This window comes from Hemitrygon akajei, chromosome 3, assembly GCF_048418815.1.
Source record: "Hemitrygon akajei chromosome 3, sHemAka1.3, whole genome shotgun sequence".
NCBI classification, from domain to species: domain Eukaryota; kingdom Metazoa; phylum Chordata; class Chondrichthyes; order Myliobatiformes; family Dasyatidae; genus Hemitrygon; species Hemitrygon akajei.
The window spans coordinates 143,319,944-143,343,762 of record NC_133126.1 but is presented as its reverse complement, the minus strand read 5'-3'; the positions used below and the strand labels follow the sequence as shown (position 1 = coordinate 143,343,762).

The window sequence follows — 23,819 nt, the reverse complement described above, 5'->3', positions numbered from 1 at the left end:
TCATCATGTGGAGGGACAAATTGGGAAGCGAAACTTGGTGTCTACACAGATTTCCCTGCAACACTGACAGTTTCAGGATCACTGGTTTGGAAAAGGGAAAGGTCTCCAAGTGATAATTAAATCTTCTCATGCTGATTTTCTGCCAAATTTATTTCCCAAGAGTGCATAACCCTGATTTGCTGGTTACAAACCAGGCATAACTAATCAATCCACCACAGATGCACTACCTCCCCTTTTGTAAACAACAATTTAAAGGATAAAAGGAGGTTTAAAAATATTAGGTGGAACTTTTTCCCAGAGTTTTAGGTGTCACTGCAGAAATATAGATTGAACATATTTTTGTTTGAATTTCTGTTTTATTTGAAGGAGTTTCCAGAAGGTTTGTGCAGAACACTTATTAACTAACAATCTTTTGATAACTGGTTGGCATTTCAGTCATTAACATAAAAATTTTGTAACACAGTAATTCCTTTCAAAACATAATACCTTTTAAAATGCCATTGTACAACAAGCCAAACCCCTAAAAAATCTGTACCATGTAGTGTAGAATTAGGGAATGAGTACATAATTTAATCTGCAAGGAGCACGCTTTTTCATTGTGCCATTGGGGGTGATGCTGAGTAGGAATGGATATTTGTAATGAGTAAAAACTGATGGCCAAATTGCTTTGGATTGCGGTTTCACTTCCTTATAGTAGATTTTCCTATGGTTTATTTGTCAAAGAAACTGAAGAGAAAAATTTGGAACAACAATAAAAATATTATCTCAAATTTATTACCCAGTTGTTCGAATTCTTCAAGAGGCCAGATTGCTACAACATACAGAATACTGATCAGAAGTAACTTTGATATTAGTACTGTAAGTTGATATACTTAAATAATTCCTTCATAGTAAATGACGGACAGATTAAAACTTATGATATGGTTGATGGTGTTCAAGTGCTACATTCAGTATTCCAGAGGGGTACTAAATTTGCATGCTAATTTATTCAGATGCAGATAACTCAAAATCAACCGGTATACTTGAACTCCAGGCAGATTGAGACTCAATCTAAATTGTAGGTCTCAGTCCCAAAGGACTTGGGGCTGGGAGCCTTCTGGTCATTAACCAATACTTAGCCATCACTCATAAGTGCTACATGACTAAAAACACTGCATTATTTACAAACTTGCGTCTCTTTCACTTATGTACAGAAGTCTGATCTGTCAGAAATTAACGTGCATAAAATAAATATCTGCATAAGTAATACCTTTAACAGTAGTTTATTTACTATCTCAGTATTGAGCATTTTACATTCACTTTCACTTTTTTATTTTGTTTCCCCTACTCTGTACCCAGTGAAGGGGAAGGAAATATACTGAGGGATAGGATAAGCAGATCATAAAATCATAGCATCTTGAAGCCACCAGTTCCAAAAATCATGAGCAATATACTGTAAACTGATGATAGCACAAGCTGACAGGTACAAGGACAAAGGGTTTAAAAGCAAATTTGACACCCTTTTCAATTATAAACGGGGCATTAATCAGCATGAGGTCTCCACACTAGAATAGAACACTGAAACCTGCACTATAGCCATTAGTAGATAGCGTGGTTGCTCAGAGTATCACTCTCAAGGTCAAATGACATTTTTAGAATGCAAGACCCTATTAGGTACTTGTATCTGCTAGTCAACTAATTGGAATATGCAGTATTCATGCACACAAACATTTATAACATAAACAATATTTTATAATTTCATTGGAACTACTGAAAACTATAACATTTGCACAAGTAACTAAATGCTACACAGGACACCGAAGATTCATAGGTCCAGCCCGATCATAAAAAGCATAAATACACCCAATAGAACCTATTCAAACTGAAACATGTCAATTTCTTAATATAATTAATTATTTTTCAAGTGCATTTTACTCATTATAGAAGCACATGTGTGCAGGTAGCTAGTATTAATTATTGGACATTGGAAACTTGCCAGATGTCTTCAAAGCAGCATATTATCAAATCATACGTAAACATAAAATTTTTTACTGAGTAGGTCTGAAGAAACACTCTCCTAGTACAATTCAGATAACAATGGCTACTTTTGAGACTGCAACTTGCTGCATGCATGTGATTATTTCAGATATTTATTATACATTCAAAACATTTCCAGATAGACCCTGATAATGTACTAATGCAGCAGTAATGCAGGATCAAATGTTATTTAAAATTGATTAGTTCTATAAACATTCTATTATGCAGCCACATTATTCTGCCTTACAGAAAGTCTTTAGTTGCATGACAGATAGTTTATTGGTACACAGAAATTATTTAGTATAACCACATAAATATGTTGGGACTCTTTAAGCATTTTCAATTTTGAAGATCCATTACTAATAATTTTCCAAAAGATTATATACATTACTTGTCAAACACATGCAACTTCAATTACAATTGATTAATGAGTTATTTTATAACTTGAGTTAAAGCATTCCTATACCACCAACTTCATATTCCACATTTTAGCTGAAAACTTGCTGTTTTTATCAACATTTTCTAAATTTTCATGTGTCCTTCAGCTGGCAGTGAGGACTGTGGTAATTAAAAGATTTAAAGCAGCACAAACCCCTAGCCTCTAATCTAATGCCTAGGTCAGTCGCTTGTAGATTCTAATTTGTCCTCTATTTGTATTCATGACATGATGGTTCTGAATATTTAACAGCAAACCAGCAGGAGTGTATTTTGTAGGGCTTAGAGGTCAAATAATTTGATTTTCAAGCAGATTATAGTTAACACTTTCGTCCAGTCATTCATTTGTTTGTTGTATAGATGTACTGAAAACAATTAAGCTGGAAGTACTGCAGTAACAATGCATGAAATTTTAAACAGCAATGACAGAAGAAAAAGGTAGCTTTATCAATTTTGTATTCTGTAATAAAATGCCATGAATTCATTTTTAAATAGAAAGTCCTTTTGGAATTAAATATTATCTGCAGCTCTGGGAGAAGAATATTATTTGTAACCAGTCAAAGAAAAACAAAATAATGTCTAAAATCTACTTTGCTAAATCCATTTTAAAAGTGTCCAGAACCTCAAAAAAAAGGGGGGGGGGGAAAGAATAAATACATGCTACAAATAGATCAGCTAGCATAATGAGAAATTTAGTAACTTAAATGTAGATATTCCTTCAGTTCTCAGGTAATGGATTCCACAGTGTGAATCCACGGAAGTTGGATTCGATCCTTATTGTCCAATGACCAGATTTCAACATGGAGTTGCAGATCAAAAGCCCAGAAATATTTTAATCCTTTTTAATTCCCTGTATTGCTGGGACTAAATACTGCGACAATTTACAAGAAGGCTCCTCTATTTTCCATGGTTTCTATTTCAAGTGTTTTTTAAAAATATTATTTTTACTCATGTTTAGTTCTGACAGCAAACTATAACTTCTTCCCCATCAAATGAACAACTCATTCTACTTGTCTATTTCTTACCTCCCTAGCAAACCTGGCAATGTTGATTTTTTTTTACATAACTGTCAGGTAGACATAAAAGGTTATATTTGACACTGGTATTTTGCTTTCCCCAAAATTTCTGCTTCTTTTCTGAATAATTAAACACACTATGTACATAAGGTATTGTTTTATCTAAATTTTTGGGGATTTGTGATTGCTTTACAATTCTCCATTGCTTTTGCTTGGCCTTTTTAAAATTCTAATTCTGCCTTCAACGTCTCTGTTTAACATGTCCTTCCTTCCGTGGCAAGGTCCCAAGGGTGTTCTGTTGCATCACGATTATGAGGTATGTGGCAAGCTATAATTCCAGATGCAGTGCAACCAGCCACAAGGAAACACCTGCATGGAATGAGTGGCCGATCAGCTGAAACGAAGGAAGGACAGCGCCTCAAATGCCTGATAAGACAGTCAAGACAGAGAGAGCAGAAGTAAGTGTTAGAGAGTCAAGAACCCCCATGTGGAGTTTTCTCAGACAATATCCAGAGTCATAGATATATCTGTAAAATGCCACTGTATATTATGGGCTTGTGCAACACTGTGTATGCTAGAAGTGAGATAAATATTGCCAAACGTATAGGGAGAACTACGTTCAAATATTAGTTTGGGATCTTTCATATCCATCAAAACAAAAAGATTAAATGTAAACTCTCTATTGCGTGTGGACAACCCCAATCACTATCTAACAAACCTACGTCAGATAGCCTGTGTTTCACATTAAAGAATGGCTCTAACATTCATGTGGATATATAATACATCAGAAACTAGTAGTATATAATGCAACACAAAAAGATTTTGACTTAAAACACATTTTAAATAGGAATAGGTGTGTGAAATAAACATTAGTGAAGGGTCCCAGCTCAAAACACTCACTATTCATTTCCATAGATGCTGCCTGACCGGCTTTGTGTGTGTTGCCTTTTCTATGTAGTTGCTCCCTATTTTTCTAAATAGCAAAGAGATAAAATTGGCACGGCTGTTCATTCCCATATCTGAGAACTGATATCATTGTTACCTCCCTTTTAAATATTATCGAAAAGATCAGTCATTGCATGTGATTGATTATTCCACTGCCCCTTTAGGCAAAGTAGTCAATTTATCAGAATTGAAAACTATAAGAAAAAAAGAGAAATTCATGTTTGATGCAAGTACAATGTGATTCAAACCATATTTACCTATAAATTGTATGAAAATATCCAACTAAAGAATCTGGCGGATTTTTGCGGTTCAATAACAAAACAGGAACTTTCAACATACTTTTTGAGTATTGTTGAAAATTGCTTAGTAACTGGATCGGAAATGAAATGGTTAATTGTAAATCATGCACAGAAGTACTTCTGTAAATATTTGGAAGAAGTCCACCCATTTCTGATATTAGTTCTATCTTGTAGGAAATCTGATCAGACATTTTCTGTTGCAATTCACCTCAAAGCTGGTGTCCTTTCCCTATCAGATTTCACTCACATTATAAACATTTATGTCTTACCAAAATAAATTGGATCAAACGGTTATAATTTATTAGCTTTGTTGTTCTAATAAAAAAATGCAGATGCTGAAGCATGAAAGATACTGGAAACAGATGTTGCTTGACTAGCTCAATGTTTCCAGTAAATTCTGGCTTTATTTATGTGTGTAGTTTTTAACTGGTACCACCTCATGTAGAAAGACAGGAACCAGAAATTAAGGTTACAGTTTGATTTTGCCATACTCCCTTACATGGATTAACAAGTGCTGACCTTTTGCAGAAGGGCAGATGAAGGGAGCAGTATCTCTGCCAATGATCACTGTGGCAGAAGCCTAAGAGTAACTCAAGGCCAAATCACACTGCTCTGTGGTATAGGATCTCCATTACTCAACACTGTTATTCCACCCTAACCTGTCCTAATTTCCCCCTTTTCCCCTCGACTCCTCTTGTCCTATTTCCACCTTCCATTCCACCATATTGGACAATCAACAAGAGGGGGAGCATAAAAGGAGCTACCTTTCAATCAGGTCCGCGATCAAGATTTAAAAGGCAAAGCTTCGGGGCGGTTTCTCTGAGCTGAGCTGTGACCAATCAACGAGAAGGATTCATTAGGATGGGCAAATAAAAATAACACGTGCAAGTAGAATGGCCATTCTATTGAATGTGCAGTTTTAGAGTGGCTATGGCGAGATCAGGCTCGGGTGAGGTAAAGCATCTGGTAAATTTCTCTATTTTTGTTCTTCTGTGTTCATACCTGGTCTGTTAGGGCAGAGTAGAGTAGTGAGAGTGGCTCCGGGGCAGTGTTTTGTACTGTGCGTGGGATGTAGGAAGTCTGGGAGTCCCCCGGTCTCCCAGATAAACACACTGCACCAGGTGCACCAAGATGCAGATCCTGAGAGAACCGGTTAAGGAATTGGAACTGCAACTTGATGACCTTCAACTCACATGGGAGAATGAAGAGTTGACAGGAGCTCCAGGGGGGTAGTCACACCTAGGTTGCAAGAAACAGGTGACTGTCAGGAGGGGAGGAAAGGCACCATCAGTGCATCGTATACGTGGCCAATCTTCTCAATAATAAGAATGCAACTTTAGATATTGTTAAGGGGAAGGCACTGTGATCAGGTCTCTGGTGCTGTGGCTCAGAAGAGCAGAGAGGTCAAGAGGACTGTAATGTTGATCGGAGACTTGATAGGCAAAGGAACAGAGACAAGATTCTATGGGAGCAATAGAGACACACGGATAGTATGTTGCCTCCCTGGTGCCAGGGTCAATGACATCTCCGATCAGGTCCGTGGCATTCTCAAGGGCAAGCGTGAACAGGCAGAAGACTTGGTGACATATGTAGACAAGATGAGGAGGTCCTGAAGAGAGATTTTAGGGAGCTAGATAGAAAGCTGAAAAACAAGATCTACAGGATAGTAAACCCTGGATTGCTGCCTGTGCCACACCTCTGTGAGGGTAAGAATAGGATGATCTAGTGGGTGAATGCGTGGCTGAGGAAGTGGTGCAGGGGACAGGGGTTCAGATTTCTGGATCATTACAACTTTTTTCTGGGGAAGGTATGACCTGTACAAAGGGACGGGCTACGCTTGAACTCAAGGGGGACCAATATCCTTGTGGTCAGGTTTACTAGAGTTGTTCAGGAGGATTTAAACTAATTTGGCAGGGGGATGGGAACTGGAGTGATAGTGCTGAGGATGAGATAGTTGGTTTATAAACAAAGACAATGTGTAGTGAGACTCCTAGCAAGAAGAGGATGATGATAGGTAAAATTGCAGTCAACAGGATGAGTTGCAATGTAAAAGGCAGCCAAAAATCAAAAAGGGTGAATACAGGACTGAAGATGTTATATTTGAACGCGCGTGGTATATGGAATAAGGTAGATGAACTTGTAGCACAGTTACAGATTGGCATGTATGATGTGGCTAACAAGAGACATCAAAGCCAACATAAAACCCTAAGAGAGAGCATATAATAGAGCAAAAATTAGTGGGAAGTTAGAGGATTCAGAAGCTGTCAAATACCAACAGAAGACAACCAAAAATGTCATTATCTAGCCAGTAATATTTAAAAAACCCAAAAATTTCTTCAGATATATGAAGTGTAAAAGAGTGGCAAGAGTGGATATTGGACTGCTGTAAAACTATGCTATTTTGTATCAGTCTTCACTGTGGAAGACACTAGCAGTATGGTGGAAGCTCCAGATGTTAGGGGTCATGAAGTATGTGAAGTTACCATAACCAAAGAGAAGGATCTTGGGAAACTGAAGGGTCTGAAGGTAGATATGTGACCTGGACCAGATGGTTTACAACTCAGTCCTGGAAGAGGTGGTTGAAGAACCAGAGTGTAGGAACAGATGTATCGGAGAAGGAACAAAAAGAAGACAGTAAATTTCTTTGTACTTTTAGAGATAAACAGAGAGGAAAGAGGTGAAGAATTTCTTAAATGTATTTATTTTAATGCTAGGAGCATTGTAAGAAAGGTGGATGAGCTTAGAGCATGGATTGATACCTGGAAATATGATGTTGTAGCTATTAGTGAAACATGGTTGCTGGAGGTGTGTGATTGGCAACTAAATATTCCTGGATTTTGTTGCTTCAGGTGTGATAGAATCGGAGGGACAAGAGGGGGAGGTGTTGCGTTGCCTGTTAGAGAAAATATTACAGCGGTGCTCTGGCAGGATAGATTAGAGGGCTCGTCTAGGGAGACTATTTGGGTGGAATTGAGGAATGGGAAAGGTGTAGTAACACTTATAGGGGTGTATTATAGACCACTTAATGGGAAGCGAGAATTGGAGGAGCAAATTTGCAAGGAGATAGCAGATATTTGTAGGTAAGCACAGGGTTGTGATTGTGGGAGATTTTAATTTTCCACACATAGATTGGGAAGCCCATACTGTAAAAGGGATGGATGGTTTGGAGTTTGTAAAATGTGTGCAGGATAGTTTTTTGCAGCAATACATAGAGGTACCAACTAGAGAAGGGGCACTGTTGGATCTTCTGTTAGGGAATGAAATAGGTCAGGTGACGAAGTAATGTGTTGGAGAGCACTTCGGGTCAAGTGATCACAATGCCATTAGTTTCAATATAATTATGGAGAAGGATAGGACTGGACCCAGGGTTAAGATTTTTGATTGGAGAAAGGCTAAATTTGAGGAGATGCGAAAGGATTTTGAAGGAGTGGATTGGGACAATATGTTTTATGGGAAGGATGTAATAGAGAAATGGAGATCATTTAAAGGTGAGATTTTGAGGGTACAGAATCTTTATGTTCCTGTTAGGTTGAAAGGAAAGGTTAAAAGTTTGAGAGAGCCATGGTTTTCAAGGGATATTGGAAACTTGGTTAGGAAAAAGAGAGATATCTACAATAAATATAGGCAGCATGGAGTAAATGAGGGGCTCAAGGAATATAAAGAATGTAAGAAGAATCTTACAAAAGAAATTAGAAAAGCTAAAAGAAGATAGGAGGTTGCTTTGGCAAATAAGGTGAAAATGAATCCAAAAGGTTTCTATAGTTATATTAGTAGCAAAAGGATAGTGAGGGATAAAATTGGTCCCTTGAAGAATCAGAGTGGACAGCTATGTGTGGAGCCGAAAGAGATGGTGGAGATTTTGAAAAAGTTCTTTTCTTCAGTATTCACTAAGGAGAAGGATATTGAATTGTGTAAGGTAAGGGAAACAAGTACAGAAGCTATGGAAACTATGACGATTAAAGAGGAGGAAGTACTGGCGCTTTTAAGGAATATAAAAGTGGATAAATCTCCAGGTCCTGACAGGATATTCCCTAGGACCTTGAGGGAAGTTAGTGTAGAAATAGCAGGGGCTCTGACAGGAATATTTCAAATGTCATTAGAAACGGGGATGGTGCTGGAGGATTGGCGTATTGCTCATGTGGTTCCATTGTTTAAAAAGGGTTCTAAGAGTAAACCTAACAATTATAGGCCTGTCAGTTTGACGTCAGTGGTGGGAATTAATGGAAAGTATTCTTAGAGATGGTATATATAATTATCTGGATAGACAGGGTCTGATTAGGAACAGTCAACATGGGTTTGTGCGTGGAAGGCCATGTTTGACAAACCTTATTGAATTTTTTGAAGAGGTTACGAGGAAAGTTGACAAGGGTAAAGCAGTGGATGTTGTCTATATGGACTTCAGTAAGGCCTTTGACAAGGTTCCACACGGAAGGTTAGTTAGGAAGGTTCAATCATTAGGTATTAATATTGAAGTAGTAAAATAGATTCAACAGTGGCTGGATGGATGATGCCAGAGAGTAGTGGTGGATAACTGTTTGGCAGGTTGGAGGCCGGTGACTAGTGGTGTGCCTCAGTGATCTGTACTGGGTCCAATGTTGTTTGTCATATACATTAATGATCTGGACGATGGGGTGGTAAATTGGATTAGTAAGTATGCAGATGATACTAAGGTAGGTGGCATTGTGGATAATGAAGTAGGTTTTTAAAGTTTGCAGAGAGATTTAGGCCAGTTAGAAGAGTGGGCTGAATGATGGCAGATGGAGTTTAATGCTGATAAGTGTGAGTTGCTACATTTTGGTAGGAATAATCCAAATAGGACATACATGGTAAATGGTAGGGCATTGAAGAATGCAGTAGAACAGAGTGATCTAGGAATAATGGTACATAGTTCCCTGAAGGTGGAATCTCATGTGGATAGGGTGGTGAAGAAAGCTTTTGGTATATTGGCCTTTATAAATCAGAGCATTGAATATAGGAGTTGGGATGTAATGTTAAAATTGTACAAGGCATTGGTAAGGCCAAATTTGGAGTATTGTGTACAGTTCTGGTCACCAAATTATAGGAAAGATGTCAACAAAATAAGAGAGAATACAGAGAAGATTTACTAGAATGTTACCTGGGTTTCAGCACCTAAGTTACAGGGAAAGATTGAACAAGTTAGGTCTTTATTCTTTGGAGCGTAGAAGGTTGAGGGGGGACTTGATAGAGGTATTTAAAATAATGAGGGGGATAGATAGAGTTGACGTGGATAGGCTTTTTCCATTGAGAGTAGGGGAGATTCAAACAAGAGGACATGAGTTGAGAGTTAGGGGGCAAAAGTTTGAGGGTAACACGAAGGGGAATTTCTTTACTCAGAGAGTGGGAGCTGTGTGGAACAAGCTTCCAGTAGAAATTCGGTATTGTCATTTAAAGTAAAATTGGATAGGTATATGGACAGGAAAGGAATGGAGGGTTATGGGCTGAGTGCGGGTCAGTGGGACTAGGTGAGAGTAAGCGTTCGGCACGGACTAGAAGGGTCAAGATGGCCTGTTTTCGTGCTGTAATTGTTATATGGTTATAAGAGATTATGCAGGTATTAGCAATGATCTTGTAGTGGTGTGCTACACGCAGCGCTGCAATAAACCACATGGAGTCGGTGAGCTGCAGTTGCAAAAGAGATTTATTCAAACTTCACGGCCTCGCTTTAAAGCCTTCCTGATCCCACCCTCCCCGGGCGGAAATGTGTATTCACAGTCCCGTCCCGCGTGCAGGCTTTCCCCCTTGCTGGTGAAGCAGACTTGGCGCCCTTTTTGGGACCGGCCTCTATGCCGGCGTGCGCCACTTTGTGAGCCGGTTCGAGTGTGCTGGGAAGTGGGTTGCCACATAACCCCCCCCCCACCCAGAACCGGCGATACACCCCCCAATGTCCACAGTCTGGGTCGGACTCTGTTTGGGAGGTCTGCCTCTGCGCCGCGGTGCCGGAATCTCAACCGGCTGTGCCACGTCCACATGGGCTGGTTTGAGTCGGTCCACCGTGAAAACCTCCTCTTCGCCGCATCTGTTCATGCAGTTTCGTTAAAACTGCCAAGCTTCTGGATGCTGCGACCTCACCAATGGTTCCAGCAAGCAGAAGCCCAATTCCACATTCGGCAGATAACCTCGGATGCCACACGTTACTACTACGTGGTGAGCTCCCTCGACCAGGAAACAGCGGCCCAGGTTGAGGAGTTCATACAGTCGCCCCCAGCGGACGGCAAATACACAGAATTCAAAGCCTTGCTCATAAGGACTTTCGGACTCTCACGGCGCGAGCGAGCTGCCCGCTTACTGCACCTGGATAGTTTGGGAGACAAGCCACCGTCGGCTTTGATGAACGAGATGCTACCCCTGGCCGGAGGTCACAAGCCCTGCCTCATGTTTGAGCAGGCATTCCTGGAGCAGCTGCCCGAGGACATACGCCTGCTGCTGTCCAACGTGGATTTCAGCGACCCCCGGAGGGTGGCGGCCCGGGCGGACGTTGCAAAGTTTGCAGACGATACAAAGATTGGTGGAGGGGCAGGTATTATTGAGAAAGTAAAGATGCTACAGAAGGACTTTGACAGATTAGGAGAAAGGGCAAAGAAGTTTCAGATCGTATACAGTATTGGGAAGTGTATGGTTATGCACTTTGGTAATAGAAATAAAAGAATAGACTATTTTTTGAATGGAGAGAAAATTCACCAATCTGAGGACTTGGGAGTCCTTTTGCCGGATTTCCTAAAGGTTAATTTGCAGGTTGAGTGGTGGTGAAGAAGGCAAATGTGATGTTAGCATTCATTTCAAGAGGACTAAAATATAAAAGTAAGGATGTAACATTGAGACTTTATAAAGAACTGTTGAGGCCTCACTTGGAATATTGAGAGTAGTTTTGGGTCCATTATCTTGGAAACGATGTGCTGCCACTGGAGGGGTTTCAAAGGAGGTTCATTAAAATGATTCCATGATTGAATGGCTTATCATATGAAGAGTGTTTGATGGCTCTGGACCTGTATTCACTAGAATTCAAAAGAATGAGAGGTGACCTCAAGAAAACTATCAAATGGTGCAAGACCTTGATACAGTGGATGTGGGAGAGTCCAGGACCAGAGGACACAACCTCAGAATAAAGGGGCACCCTTCAGAACAGTGGTTCCCAACCTTTTTTTGGCCATGCCCCACCTAATCACCTCTAAAATCCTGATGCCCCCTGTGGTGATATATAATTCTTATTATTCAAAAAGTGAACTCCTATTCACCTGGAGGAAGCCTAAAAGACCATTAACTTGGTTTAAACAAGCTTCCAAAGAACATGGCATTCATGAAAGAGAAAAATAAAAGAACCAAAGGACTGTTAAAGTTCTGAGGAAGAAATTACTAAGAAATTGTAAAAAAAAAGAACATAAAGTGATATTAAAATAATAATAATAATAAATAAATAAAACAATGCCGATTCGTTTCTACAGCATACAAAGACAGATACACCGTTTAAAAGAGATGACGCAATGTACACACCTTCACACCACCAAGAACCGAAAGCTACTGCAAAAAGCAGCATTGGCGCGACCTCGTACGAGTTTCTTACGCGTTTGGACTTGTTCATTCGTTCCTTCCTACATCAGTCAATTCATTAATTTAATTATGAAAGCCATTTGATGGTTGTAATGATGGTGATACACTATATATACAGTACATATGCAATTACACATGTACATACACACAAGTATTTTTATGTATGCATACTGTATATACACATACGTATTAACTCGCACACACACTCATACTCACACAGACTTACTAGAAAAAATTCACTGTTAATAACTCATTCTCGAATTGCCCCCCTTAAAAATCAAATTACCCCCCTGTGGGGCGTACGCCCCACATTGGGAACCACTGCTTTAGAACAAATATGAAGAGGAATTTTGTTAGCCAAAGTGTGGTGAATCTGTAGAATTTGTTGCCACAGGCAGCTGTGGAGGTCAAGTCATTGGGTATATTTAAGGCTGTGCTTGATAGGTTCTTGATTAGTCAGGACACAAAGTGATACAGGGAGTTAAGCAGGAGATTGGGGCTGAGAGGAAAATGGATCAGCCATGATGAAATGGTGGAGCAGACTCGACAGGCCAAATGGCCTATTTCTGCTCCTATATCCTATGGTCCTATATTCCTTTCATCCCTATGGAAACCTATGTGGCTATTACAAAGAGATCCACTTACAAGACAGGTGGTAGGTACAAGCTCAGGCAGCTGTTCCAATTACTCTTTCACTCTTTTTCTTGTGGTGATAAACATTTTGGCATTAGGGTAAGTGTAGCATCTTTAATGACTTCTGGGCACTGAAAATGTTTCAAACCTAATGAAATATCTTTCAGCTTTTAACTGTTTTAATGTATGAGAAAGAGTATATGCTAAATATGTAGCAGCATTTCATGAATGGTGTAGGCATAACCAGGACTGTCCTGTATTCTGATGTTAACAGCCTCAATGCTGGAGTTTAGAGAAGCTCTCAAAAGTTTGTAAAAAACTTGTTGGTACTTGTTCAAAAACAGCAGTATTGGATGCCCTCATGTAACATCAGTTTCAAGGACAGTGGGTATTAGTTTTATCACAAGGCAAACATCAGAATGTAGTTTTCAAATGGACTCCCCACCTTACAAGCATTGTATTGCTAACAGGCATTAACAATTTTGGGAAAATGAAATGAAGGTTGATTGAGGAACCTGTACAGAACTGAAAACGGAGTTGGCATCTTCCCTGTGCAAAGGGACATTTCCTGGAAAGCCACCCAGAGCTGCAGCTAAAAGGGCATGATGACCTGCTCCGAATGCCTGCATTTTGGGAGCCTTGCAATGCTGCCTATGCTCTCCCACTTCTGACTGCACAGGCTGCATTAACTTAAAGCTGGAAGGTTTTCACCATCATGTTTAAGCTTTCGTGATGTTAGCAATGCAGTGGTGAGCGTTATCAGAATCAGAATCAGAATCAGGTTTATTATCAGTGGCATGTGACGTGAAATTTGTTAGCTTATGTTATACATCTCAGCAGAGGCAGAATGGATGGGCCTTGGAATTAGATTTCAGGTCAGCTGGAGGCCAGAAAAGTAGTGCTACAGTGCATGAAATTCAAAATTCTCACAACAAGATCCGTGCAATATCAAAAACTCTTATTAACTTTTTCAGACACATGCACAGATTTGCTTAAGACATATTAACTTGATTTTGGTCTGTACACTTCTGCCACTCTGACACAAGTGAATTTCTCTGTTCAGATACAGTCACAATTTAGAAAACCTGAGGATTCTGTATTTAGCTCACCACGTACAGATTTTGCACTGCCTTTCACTTGCTAGAGCCCGAGTTCCTGCGCTCTCACTCAACTCACTGAAGCTCCAATTCTCATGCTCCCTTTAAAGTTAACTGGTTCACTGGAAAAATTATTACATAATTTTTGTTATTACAAAAATTTTAGATATTTTTGTAATATCTAAAAACATGGATTAAAAATGTGTTGGGGCATTGATGTGAATAACATGCAACAGTTTGGAAAACTTGCTAATCCAGCACAACCAAAGTTCTGAATGTGTCCAATTTAATTTGTAAATTTCTTTAATATCGTTGCATTTACTAATATATGGTGGAAAACCTGCCCAGCAAACCATCCATTCAGATCCAGTCATGACCACAGTGCACTGAGGTAGTTCAAGGTAAAACAGTAACTGAGTACAGAATACTGCTAGTTACAGAAAAAATACATTGCAGGTAGAAAATAAGATACATGGTATTAATAAGATTGATTGTGCTGTTTAAAGTCCATCTTATTGTACTGGGGAGCCATTCAATAGCCTTATAACAGCGGGATAGAAGTTGTCCTTAAGCCTGATATTATGCGTTTTCAGGCTTTTGTATCTTCTCCCTAATGGGAGGGGGGAGAAGGAAGAATGTCCAAGCTGGGTAGGGTTTTGGATTACACTGGCTGCTGTACTGAGAGAGCAAGAGGTATAGGCAGAGTCCACGTAGCACAGGCTCGTTTCCATGATGAATTGAGCTACGTACACCACCACCTGCAGTTGATTTAAATCATGGAAAGAGCAGTTGCCATACCAAGCTGTGATGCATGTGGATAGAATGCTTTCCATAGTGCACGGAAAATTGGAGCACCCATAGAGGATGTGCCGACCTTCCTTAGCCTCCTGAGGAAGCTGAGATGCTGCTGAGCTTTCTTTGCTGTGGTGGCAATGTTGTTGGACCAGGACAGGCTATTGCTGCTTTTCATGCCTTTGAGTCTGAAGTTCCCAACTCTCTCAATGTCAACACCTTCAATAGAAGAGGATGCATATGCACAAACCCGTTTCCAGAAGTCAATGAGCAGCTCTTTTGTTTTGCTGACATTGAGGGAAGGACTACTGCCATGTCACTAGGTTCTCTATCTCTTTCCTGTCCTCTAACTCATGTTATTTTAGATACGACTCACTACAGTGGTATCTTTTACAAACTTGTGGATGGAGCGAGAGCAGAACCTGGGGGCTGGGAATGCATCTGTACGAGGCACTTAGTGTTGAGAATAAACTTGGCAGAGATGCTCACTGCCTATCCTTAGTGATTGTAGGCTGTTGATCAAGAAGTTAAGAATCCAGCTGCAAAGGGAATTGTTGAGTCCCAGGTATAGGAGCTTGGAGATAAATTTGCTTGGAATTATACTATTGAAAAAGGAGCTGTAGTCAATAAACAATAGTCCACTCAGATGAGTGTAGGGGCAGGGAGAAGATGTCTGTCATACACTCGTTTTAGTAGTAGGTGAATTACAGTGGGAGGTTGGAGTTAATGCACGCCATGCCCTGCTTCTTGAGGCACTTCATGATAGGGACGTCAGTTGCTGAGTGATATTCATAAGGTACGTTTTCAGATTGTCCTGTTTGGTACATACTCCTCAAAACCCTTGGTGATAAAGTCCATGACACTGGTGACATACTCATTGAAGCTGGCTGCTGGACCGGTCTATCAACTTTAAAGCAGTCACATATTGGAGTTTTAATATATCCTCTTTTGATGACATAGTTTAACAATAAATGTTGGTTAGTCTTGCCATGTGCTTCTTTGTCTCCTTGGAATAGTTAGACCAAAATATCTTTCATGCCTCATCTGAAAGATGGTTAGAATGTGTCATAAAGTATCTTTATTCCAAAATGTAGTGTTGGAAGATGGCAATTTCAATGGATGATCAACTCAGGCTACTTCTTATTAGTGATGAGGAGAATATTTGAGAAGGAAGTAGAGACTAGAATGTCAGGACATATTTGATACTTTCAAGACATCTGTTTTCAAACAAATGTGAGCCTTTTCATTGTAAGTGAAATGGTTGGATATTTAGAAGACTTGACTTAATGAAAGTGTTGCTAAGATGCCGTTCAGTTCCAGCTGAACTATAGGATGCATTCTAATGTCTTATACATTTATGTCAAAAAGCCTCAGTTGCTGAAGGGAGCAAGAAGCTAATTTCAGCACTGATTTAAACCCTATACTGGCAGAAAAATAATCATGAAATGCAGAGAACCCAATTTCAGTAAGATAAAGAGTACATTTGAAAAATCAATTTTGCTGTGATCAAAGTTTACATGATTATGTGCCACATGTACTACGTAATTATTCCTCTGGAAACAGGACCGAGTAGGAGTGAAATTCAGATACAAGCTCCCCAGTTATTTGTCCAGAGCAGGAGAAAATCGCTCTCATAACTGAGAACTCTTCAGATATCATCCAGTGTCCTTGTTAATCATATCTAACTCTAGGTTACTGGAGAAGTAGAGCCCCATCCAAACTATATGGTCATTACACATTTCCAAAATGTTTCAGATTACATGTTTCAGTCTTTCCCATAAGATACTATTAAACATTGTCTCACCACAATTAGACATGTCAATCCAGGAACTTTGGGACACGGAGGTGCCTATACCCATACAATCATTGCTTTCTGCTTTCAGATAGTCCAATTTTTCAGCTGTCTGTTGTTAAAATATGAATATATTTTCATTTTGAAACTCGTGCTACTTGTGAGTTGGTAATCAACAATAAAAGCAGCTGTGGGTGGGTGAATATAGTCTGTGTGAATTCAACACCTTCTTCCTGGGATTCCAATCCCCATGAGTAATAGGCAACAATTCAGAAAAAAATTCAGTTCTACATGTGCTGTGGCTGAAAGTTTTAAGTTATGAGATGAAAACACTACTTTTTAAAATTCGTGTACAATAAGAAAGCTAATAGCAAACAAAGTCCCCATATGTAAGCAAAGCTCACCATTTCCCATATCTACCTGAAGAAATATGGTGACCTAAATCAAAATTATAGGCAGCTAGACAGAAAATCTTCCCCACTGATGTTGCCAAAATTTAAATCTGTCTAAGGAGGTCCAAAGTGCTTCCTCACCAACTTCAACCCAATGATCTATTTGGTGTAGATCACTGTTTCATTATCAATGTCTTGAAACTACTTGAGCAAAACTATTACGCAAAAGCTATGAGCTGGCTGTTGAACTGGAATTTGATTCACTGATAGGCTAAAGTCCTCATACTGATGCAGAGTCAACAGTTTTAGCTGGCTGAGCCAGACCAACCTTTCTTTTCTTCTTGCTCATAATTATGCTGGATGCTGACATGGCCATGACCTTACATTCTCCATCAATAGTGAAAACTCTGTTATAAAGACTTCCTCTTCTCCAAAGCAAGATGCTGATTAAAAGTATTAGGCTAATTGAAGACCACAAGACCCTCAGACATAGGAACAGAATTTGGACAATCAATTCTGCTCCACCATTCTATTATGTCTCACTTATTATCCCTCTCAACCCAATTCTTCCGTCTTCTTCCAGTAACCTTTGACACCCTGATAATCAAGAACCTATCAACTCCGGCTTTAAATATGCCCAATGACTTAGCCTCCACAGCTGTTTGTGGCAATGAATTCCACAGATTCACCACTGCCTAAGAAATTCTTCCTCACTTCTGTTCTGAATAGATGTCCTTCTATTCTGAGACTCTGCCCTCTAATCTCTTAGACTCACCTACTATAGGAAACATCCTTTCTTTTTAGTCCTTTCGATATTCTATAGATTTCGTTCAGATAGCCCTCATTCTTCTAAGCTGCAGCGAGTACAGGGTCAGAATTATCAAACGCCCCTCATATGTGAACCATTTTATTCCCAGAGTCACTCTCATGAACATCCTCTGGACCCATCTCCAATGCCAATACATATTTTTTTAGATAACGGGTTCAAAACTGCTCACAATACTCCAAGTGGTGTCTGACCAATGCTTTATAAAGCCTCAGCATTATATCCTTGCTTTTATATTCTAGTCCTCTCAAAATTAAGCTTCTCCCTCTCAAACTGCAGGGTATATTCTATCATATTATGATCATTGTCTGTGCTCCTTTACCGTAAGCTCCCTCATCATATTTGGTTCATTACACAACACCAAATTCAAAATTGCCTTTTCCATAGTGGGCTGCTCTAAAAGGCCATCTTGTATGCATTCTACAAATTCCCTCTTTTGGGATCCAGCACCAACCTAATTTTCCCAATCTACCTGTATATTGAATTTCCCCATGACTATCGTAGCATTGCCCTTTTCACATGACTTTTTTAATCTCCCATTGTAATATGCATCCCACATCCTGGCTAATGTTTGGAGGTCTGTATCACCCATCAGGGTCTTCTTACCCTTGCGGTTTCTTAATTCTACCCACTAGGATTCTTATACTTCTAATCCTGTGTCACCCCGTTCTATGAATTTGATTTCATTTTCTACCGACAGAGCCATCCCACTCTCTCTACCTACCTGTCCTTTTGATAAAACTTGTATCCTTGGATGTTCAGCTCCCAACATACCTGCCAATCTCTAACTGTGCTACAAGATCATCTACCTTATTCCGTATACTGCGTACATTCAAATATCACACCTTCAGTCTTGTTCTCATTTACCCTTTTCAATTTTGTCCCCATGTTACACATCAGCTCATCCTACCGACTGCAGTTTTGCCCTCTCATCTGCCTGTCCCACCTCACAGTCTCACTACACACTGCATTTACTTGCATACCAACTGCCCCATCTTCAGCCCGCTTATTCTGGCTCCCATAATTTATAGACAAATATTATGTCTATTTCTAGACTTCACTTCCTGCCCGAATTGCTGAGTACTTCAAAAAAAATAAGATTTCATACAAGATCAACCCATTCAGTTCCACCTCTCTACTGTCTTCTAACAGCTCTGCAAATTTTTTCCATTCAGATGCTCATCCAGCTCGGTTTTGAATGCTATGCTGAATGTATCTCCATGACTAGAATCTTCACCCTAACCAAAATCCCTTTATTCTTACATCCCTTTCACAATTTTGCTCTCTAGTTTAAAATCCCATCTTTTCAGTTTTTCCCCAAGTAAAATGTACCACTTCATGTTTCTCAGTATTAAAATTCATGTCATTTAGCTGTTAATTCCAGTCTCTCTATATTTTCTTTAGAAGACCTTCATGGTCCTTACAGCTCAGTGCACTGTTTTTTTGGTCATTGGCAGATCTGCAGGTAAAAATCAAAGTTAATAACCTACATAAAGAAAAGCAGTGCTCCCACTATTGACCCCGGTGAACTGCTCTGCAAACTTACCTTCAGTCTGAAAAACAACCATTCACTAGTTCCTTTTACTTAGCCAGTGTTTTCCTAACCCCTTTTAATGTATGCACTTTGTACCACTTACTCCACATCAACCACATTTCAATCATTTGATATTCCCTTTAATTTATTAGTTTTGGTCCAGAAGCTTGGTGAGCATCAAATTGCCTCCATTTACTTGATAACTAACAGAGAAGACAGCACTTAATTTGTGCGGTGTACATGTTAAGAACCTGCCAAAATATGACTGAAGTTTAATAAACAAGATGAAAGTGGTCAAAGTGGCAAAGCCTTCTGCACACGCAGATTTTCCTACAAAACAATTGTCATTATATTGAGTGGCCACAACAATTTCAGTTCCCAATGCTGTGGAGAAAAGCTTTGAATGCCACTGACCTTTCAGGTTGATGGAAATTTTGAATAGCTCTAAAAATAGGTCTATCTCAACGGTGCTGAGTTTGAGACAGTTGAGGGTTTCAAGTTCCCAGGTGTGACCATCACCAGTAACTTGATTCATGGCCCAGAAAGCTCATCAACGTCTCTACCACCTCAAGCAGCTAAATAAATTTGGCATGTCCCTGTCAACTCTTACCAATTATTATCAATGCATCACAGAAAGTGTTCCATCTGGATGCATAACGGTTTGGTATGCCAGCTTCTCTGCATGTGACTGCAAGAAACTGCAGAGAGTTATAGACACATCTCATCACATTACAGAAACCAGCTTTCTCTCTATTGACTCTGTCTATACTTCTCACTACCTCAGTAACGCAGCAAGCATATTCAAAGGCTTCATTGACCTTGGACACTCTCTTTTCTCCTCTCTCCCATCAGGCAGAAGATACAAAAACCTGAAAGCACGTACCACCAGGCTGATGGACAGCTTCTACCTCACTGTTACCAGACACCTGAATGAACCTTTTCGAATGAAAAGTGACTCACCATCTACCTTGTTCTGATGCACACTTTGTTTACCTGCACTGTACATTCTTGGTAGCTTTTACACAATTCTGATTGTTATTGCTTTATCTTGTTCGAACTCAATGCACTGTGTAATGAAGTAACCTGTATGAACAGTATGCAAGACAAGCTTTTCACTGTATCTTGGTATATGTGACAATAATAAACCAATACTAAAACCAACTGAAATGCTACAGAATACTCGAAACATTTAAAACATTTCGGTCTATTAAACTTAATAAAAATTAATATCCAATATCTGACAGCTGTCTACTCCATTAACATTAGTGGAAAGTAGATCCTTCCACCAGTTCCAATGGATTTTCTGCTGTAAGTGATACAACTTCAAACACTATTTGAAGTCCCATGTCATAAGCAAAAGACTGGTCAAATGCTGTCAGCAAGTTGGTGACATCCATGTTTATATCTGCATATACAGTAACACCAAACTTCTGATACTTATGCAGGAACTGCCAAATGCACCATACAAAACAACCAGTATTTCCCTGCAAAATCTGACCCATTATCTTGAAATCATCACCTGGATCTGAAATTTTATAAAGTTGCCAAAACTAAGTATGTAATAGCAACTCAATTCCTTTTTGGGCTCCAGACAATATTTGAGCTAAATCTCAGACGGTACAGGAAGCCAACTCGTGCAGCACATCAGAGTGATCAAGCAATTTCTGTACACATTACAGGACTTAAAATGAGAAACAAAATGAAATATACATTTTGTTCAAACAAATACTTAAAGGCTACATTCTCAAATTTCAACTTTCTTGAAACATCTGCAAATTCCATATATTTTATAATTTTACTTTCCACATAAAAATCCTCTGCATCTGTGATCTATTTAAAGCAAGTTATTCTTTTCTTAATGGATAAGCAGTTTCATCCCGAAACGACTTCCAAAAAGAGATTTTTGAGAAAGCAAAGTTTATGTTTAGCACACACATATCCAAACATTTTTCATCTATTGCGCCTAATTTATCTTTTTTTCTAGAAAATACACGTCTAGGTATTGGTGAAATAAAATACATAAATGTTGTTCATCAAGATTTTAAAACAAATTTGTCCAACAAAATAAAAACAGGTGCCCAGCTTTATGAACACATGTATAGCACTATTTTCAGCTTATTTTACTCATTGTAAATGAGGAGTCATTTATATCACTTAGCTTAAAATGGACAACACATTTGTAAATTTGGGAAATAGCATTTTAAAGAAAAGATTCAGTTATTATCAATTGTATAAATTATACACCCTGATATTTGTTTGCTTACAGGCAGCCATAAAGTAAGAAACCTGAAGAACCCAATTAACAAAAACGACCATAACCACTGGGCTAAGAGGGGGCGCACGCACGCACGCACGCACGCACGCACACACGCACACACGCACACACGCACACACGCACAGCCAGCCAGCCAGCCAGCCAGCCAGCCAGCAACAGGAGTCAATGACAGCATTCCAAACCAGACTGAGTCCTTGATTGCAACCAAATTCTGCTCCCTGGAGCAACCACAGTTCACCTAAGCTTTTATCTCAGTTCTTCATGCTAGTGGGGCAAAGACACCACAAAACTTGCAGTTATACTCAAAAATTCTCGATGCTATTTTAGTTAAATTAATTTCTGTTACCTTGCTCCTTTTTCTTTTTGGCATCTTCTTCTTTTTCCTTAGCTTTTAATACTTCATCTGCTTTTGCTGAAAAGTATAAAGAACAATTATTAAGAAAATCTTAAATATTGTTCATAAAATTTCATTCCTAACCAATTATTAAAATTAAATTTTAACCATATAAACCTATTCAACATGGTCCATTGTACCATTTGCTTTTAAAAATCAGAAACAGCTAAATTATTTAATTTCTCTAAGAAAGACTTTGTTTCTTCTTGCACTTTCACAACAAATCAAATTTCATCTCACATCTATGCAACCGTTACAGCTCCTCGGGATCCAGGATAACTTGCCCCTGTTCCAGGTCTGTGGGTTCTGAGGTGACCGATGAGGCCAATACGAGACTCTCAGACTCTATCGCAGATGGGGCAGAGAATGCCTGATGAGACCGTTTGTGATGTTGTTTATGAGATGACATGCATTCCAAACATTGCTTCTTACATTGGGCTTCTAAGTGCTTCCAATGCTGTCCATAATGCTACTTCTTCATTGATTCTTCAGCGACCAATGGGGATGTCCTATTATTCATTAGAACATCCACAAATCTTTTTCTCTGTTCACTTAGCAACCTTTAAGAGTTGTGAGAGTTTAGAATCAACTTGCTATTTTGGGATTCTATTATCAGGTATGTGAACAACATGGCCTTCCTAAAAGAGCTGACTGAAAGTGCACAGGGTCTCAGTACTGCAGATCATAGCTTGGGAAAGAGCACTGATGTTGGTTCGTTTATTGAGTAAGTGCATTTGGAGGAGTTTGTGAACACAGTATTGGTGCTCTCTCTCCAGCACTTCAAACTACTACTTGCTGTTGGGAGTTGGGTACCTGGGCACGGGCAAGTGTGTGGAGAGGACGGGCAAGTGTGTGGACAGGAGTGGGGCTATTTTTGTAGCTGGAGGGCATATGTTCAGCAATGGGGCTAGGTTTGTGGTCGGGACACATCCAAAAACAGCGGCAGATGGAATTAGCAGAGCAGAACCTTTTCAGGTGCAAAAGCTGCTGTGTTCATAGAGGAAGGATAGTATAATGGCTGGAGGGAGGGAATCTGTAATCCAGTTCATCTCTTATTGAGCACACTTAAGCCAATTGGCAAATCTGGTCAACCATCTTGGTGACTTTGAACCAGACTTTTGAGCAGCTGATTTCAAGTTTGTAAGGAACACCATATCCTCTCCAATGACCGCAATTTCTGGATTTTACTGGTTGCCCCTGCCCTTGACTACCAGTCACACATTTTTTTCCACTGATATATTAAATTTGCTTTAATATGTGCTTTATTTTCCTTAATATCAAAGAACTATTCCAGTCTGCTTAACCTTCTGTTTCTTCATTTCTACTAATAAGTATCTACTTTGAATATTGAGACTGAGAGAAATCAGTCACACCCACACAAAATGTCACTACTAAAATAAAGATTCAACGCTTAAACAAAAGGGGCACCCACACAACTACCTATACAAACTGATAAAGATGAATTTTGCTTGTTATTCAACAGTTCAGGTACAACTTCTTCTCCTCTCCCATCTGATTTCTAACTGGACATTGAACCCGTAAACACTACCTCACTACTTATTTTTATTTTTGCACTACTTATTTAAATTCATTATATACACTGATATACATGTACACACATACACACTTACTGTAATCCAGTTACTTTCTCTATTATGTATTGCATTGCATTGCTGCCACAAAGACAACAAATTTCACAACTTTAAAATCTGATTCTGATTTAAAGATGGAAATTAATGAAGTAGAACCAGTGGCTCACATAGTTTGAGATAATGATTTACACTAACATTCTGAACAAACTTTCACA

The 23,819-nt window shown here is 39.3% G+C and overlaps 1 protein-coding gene across 2 annotated transcripts in view; it reads right to left on the bottom strand.

The window, feature by feature from the left end:
* Positions 1-23,819, bottom strand: part of rsrc1 (arginine/serine-rich coiled-coil 1) — a 384,446-nt gene that overhangs the window by 32,757 nt on the left and 327,870 nt on the right. For both annotated transcript variants that reach the window (XM_073040974.1, XM_073040975.1), the window contains exon 7: positions 21,965-22,030. In XM_073040974.1, coding sequence (XP_072897075.1) covers positions 21,965-22,030 — 66 coding nt within the window. The remainder of the gene's footprint in view (positions 1-21,964; positions 22,031-23,819) is intronic.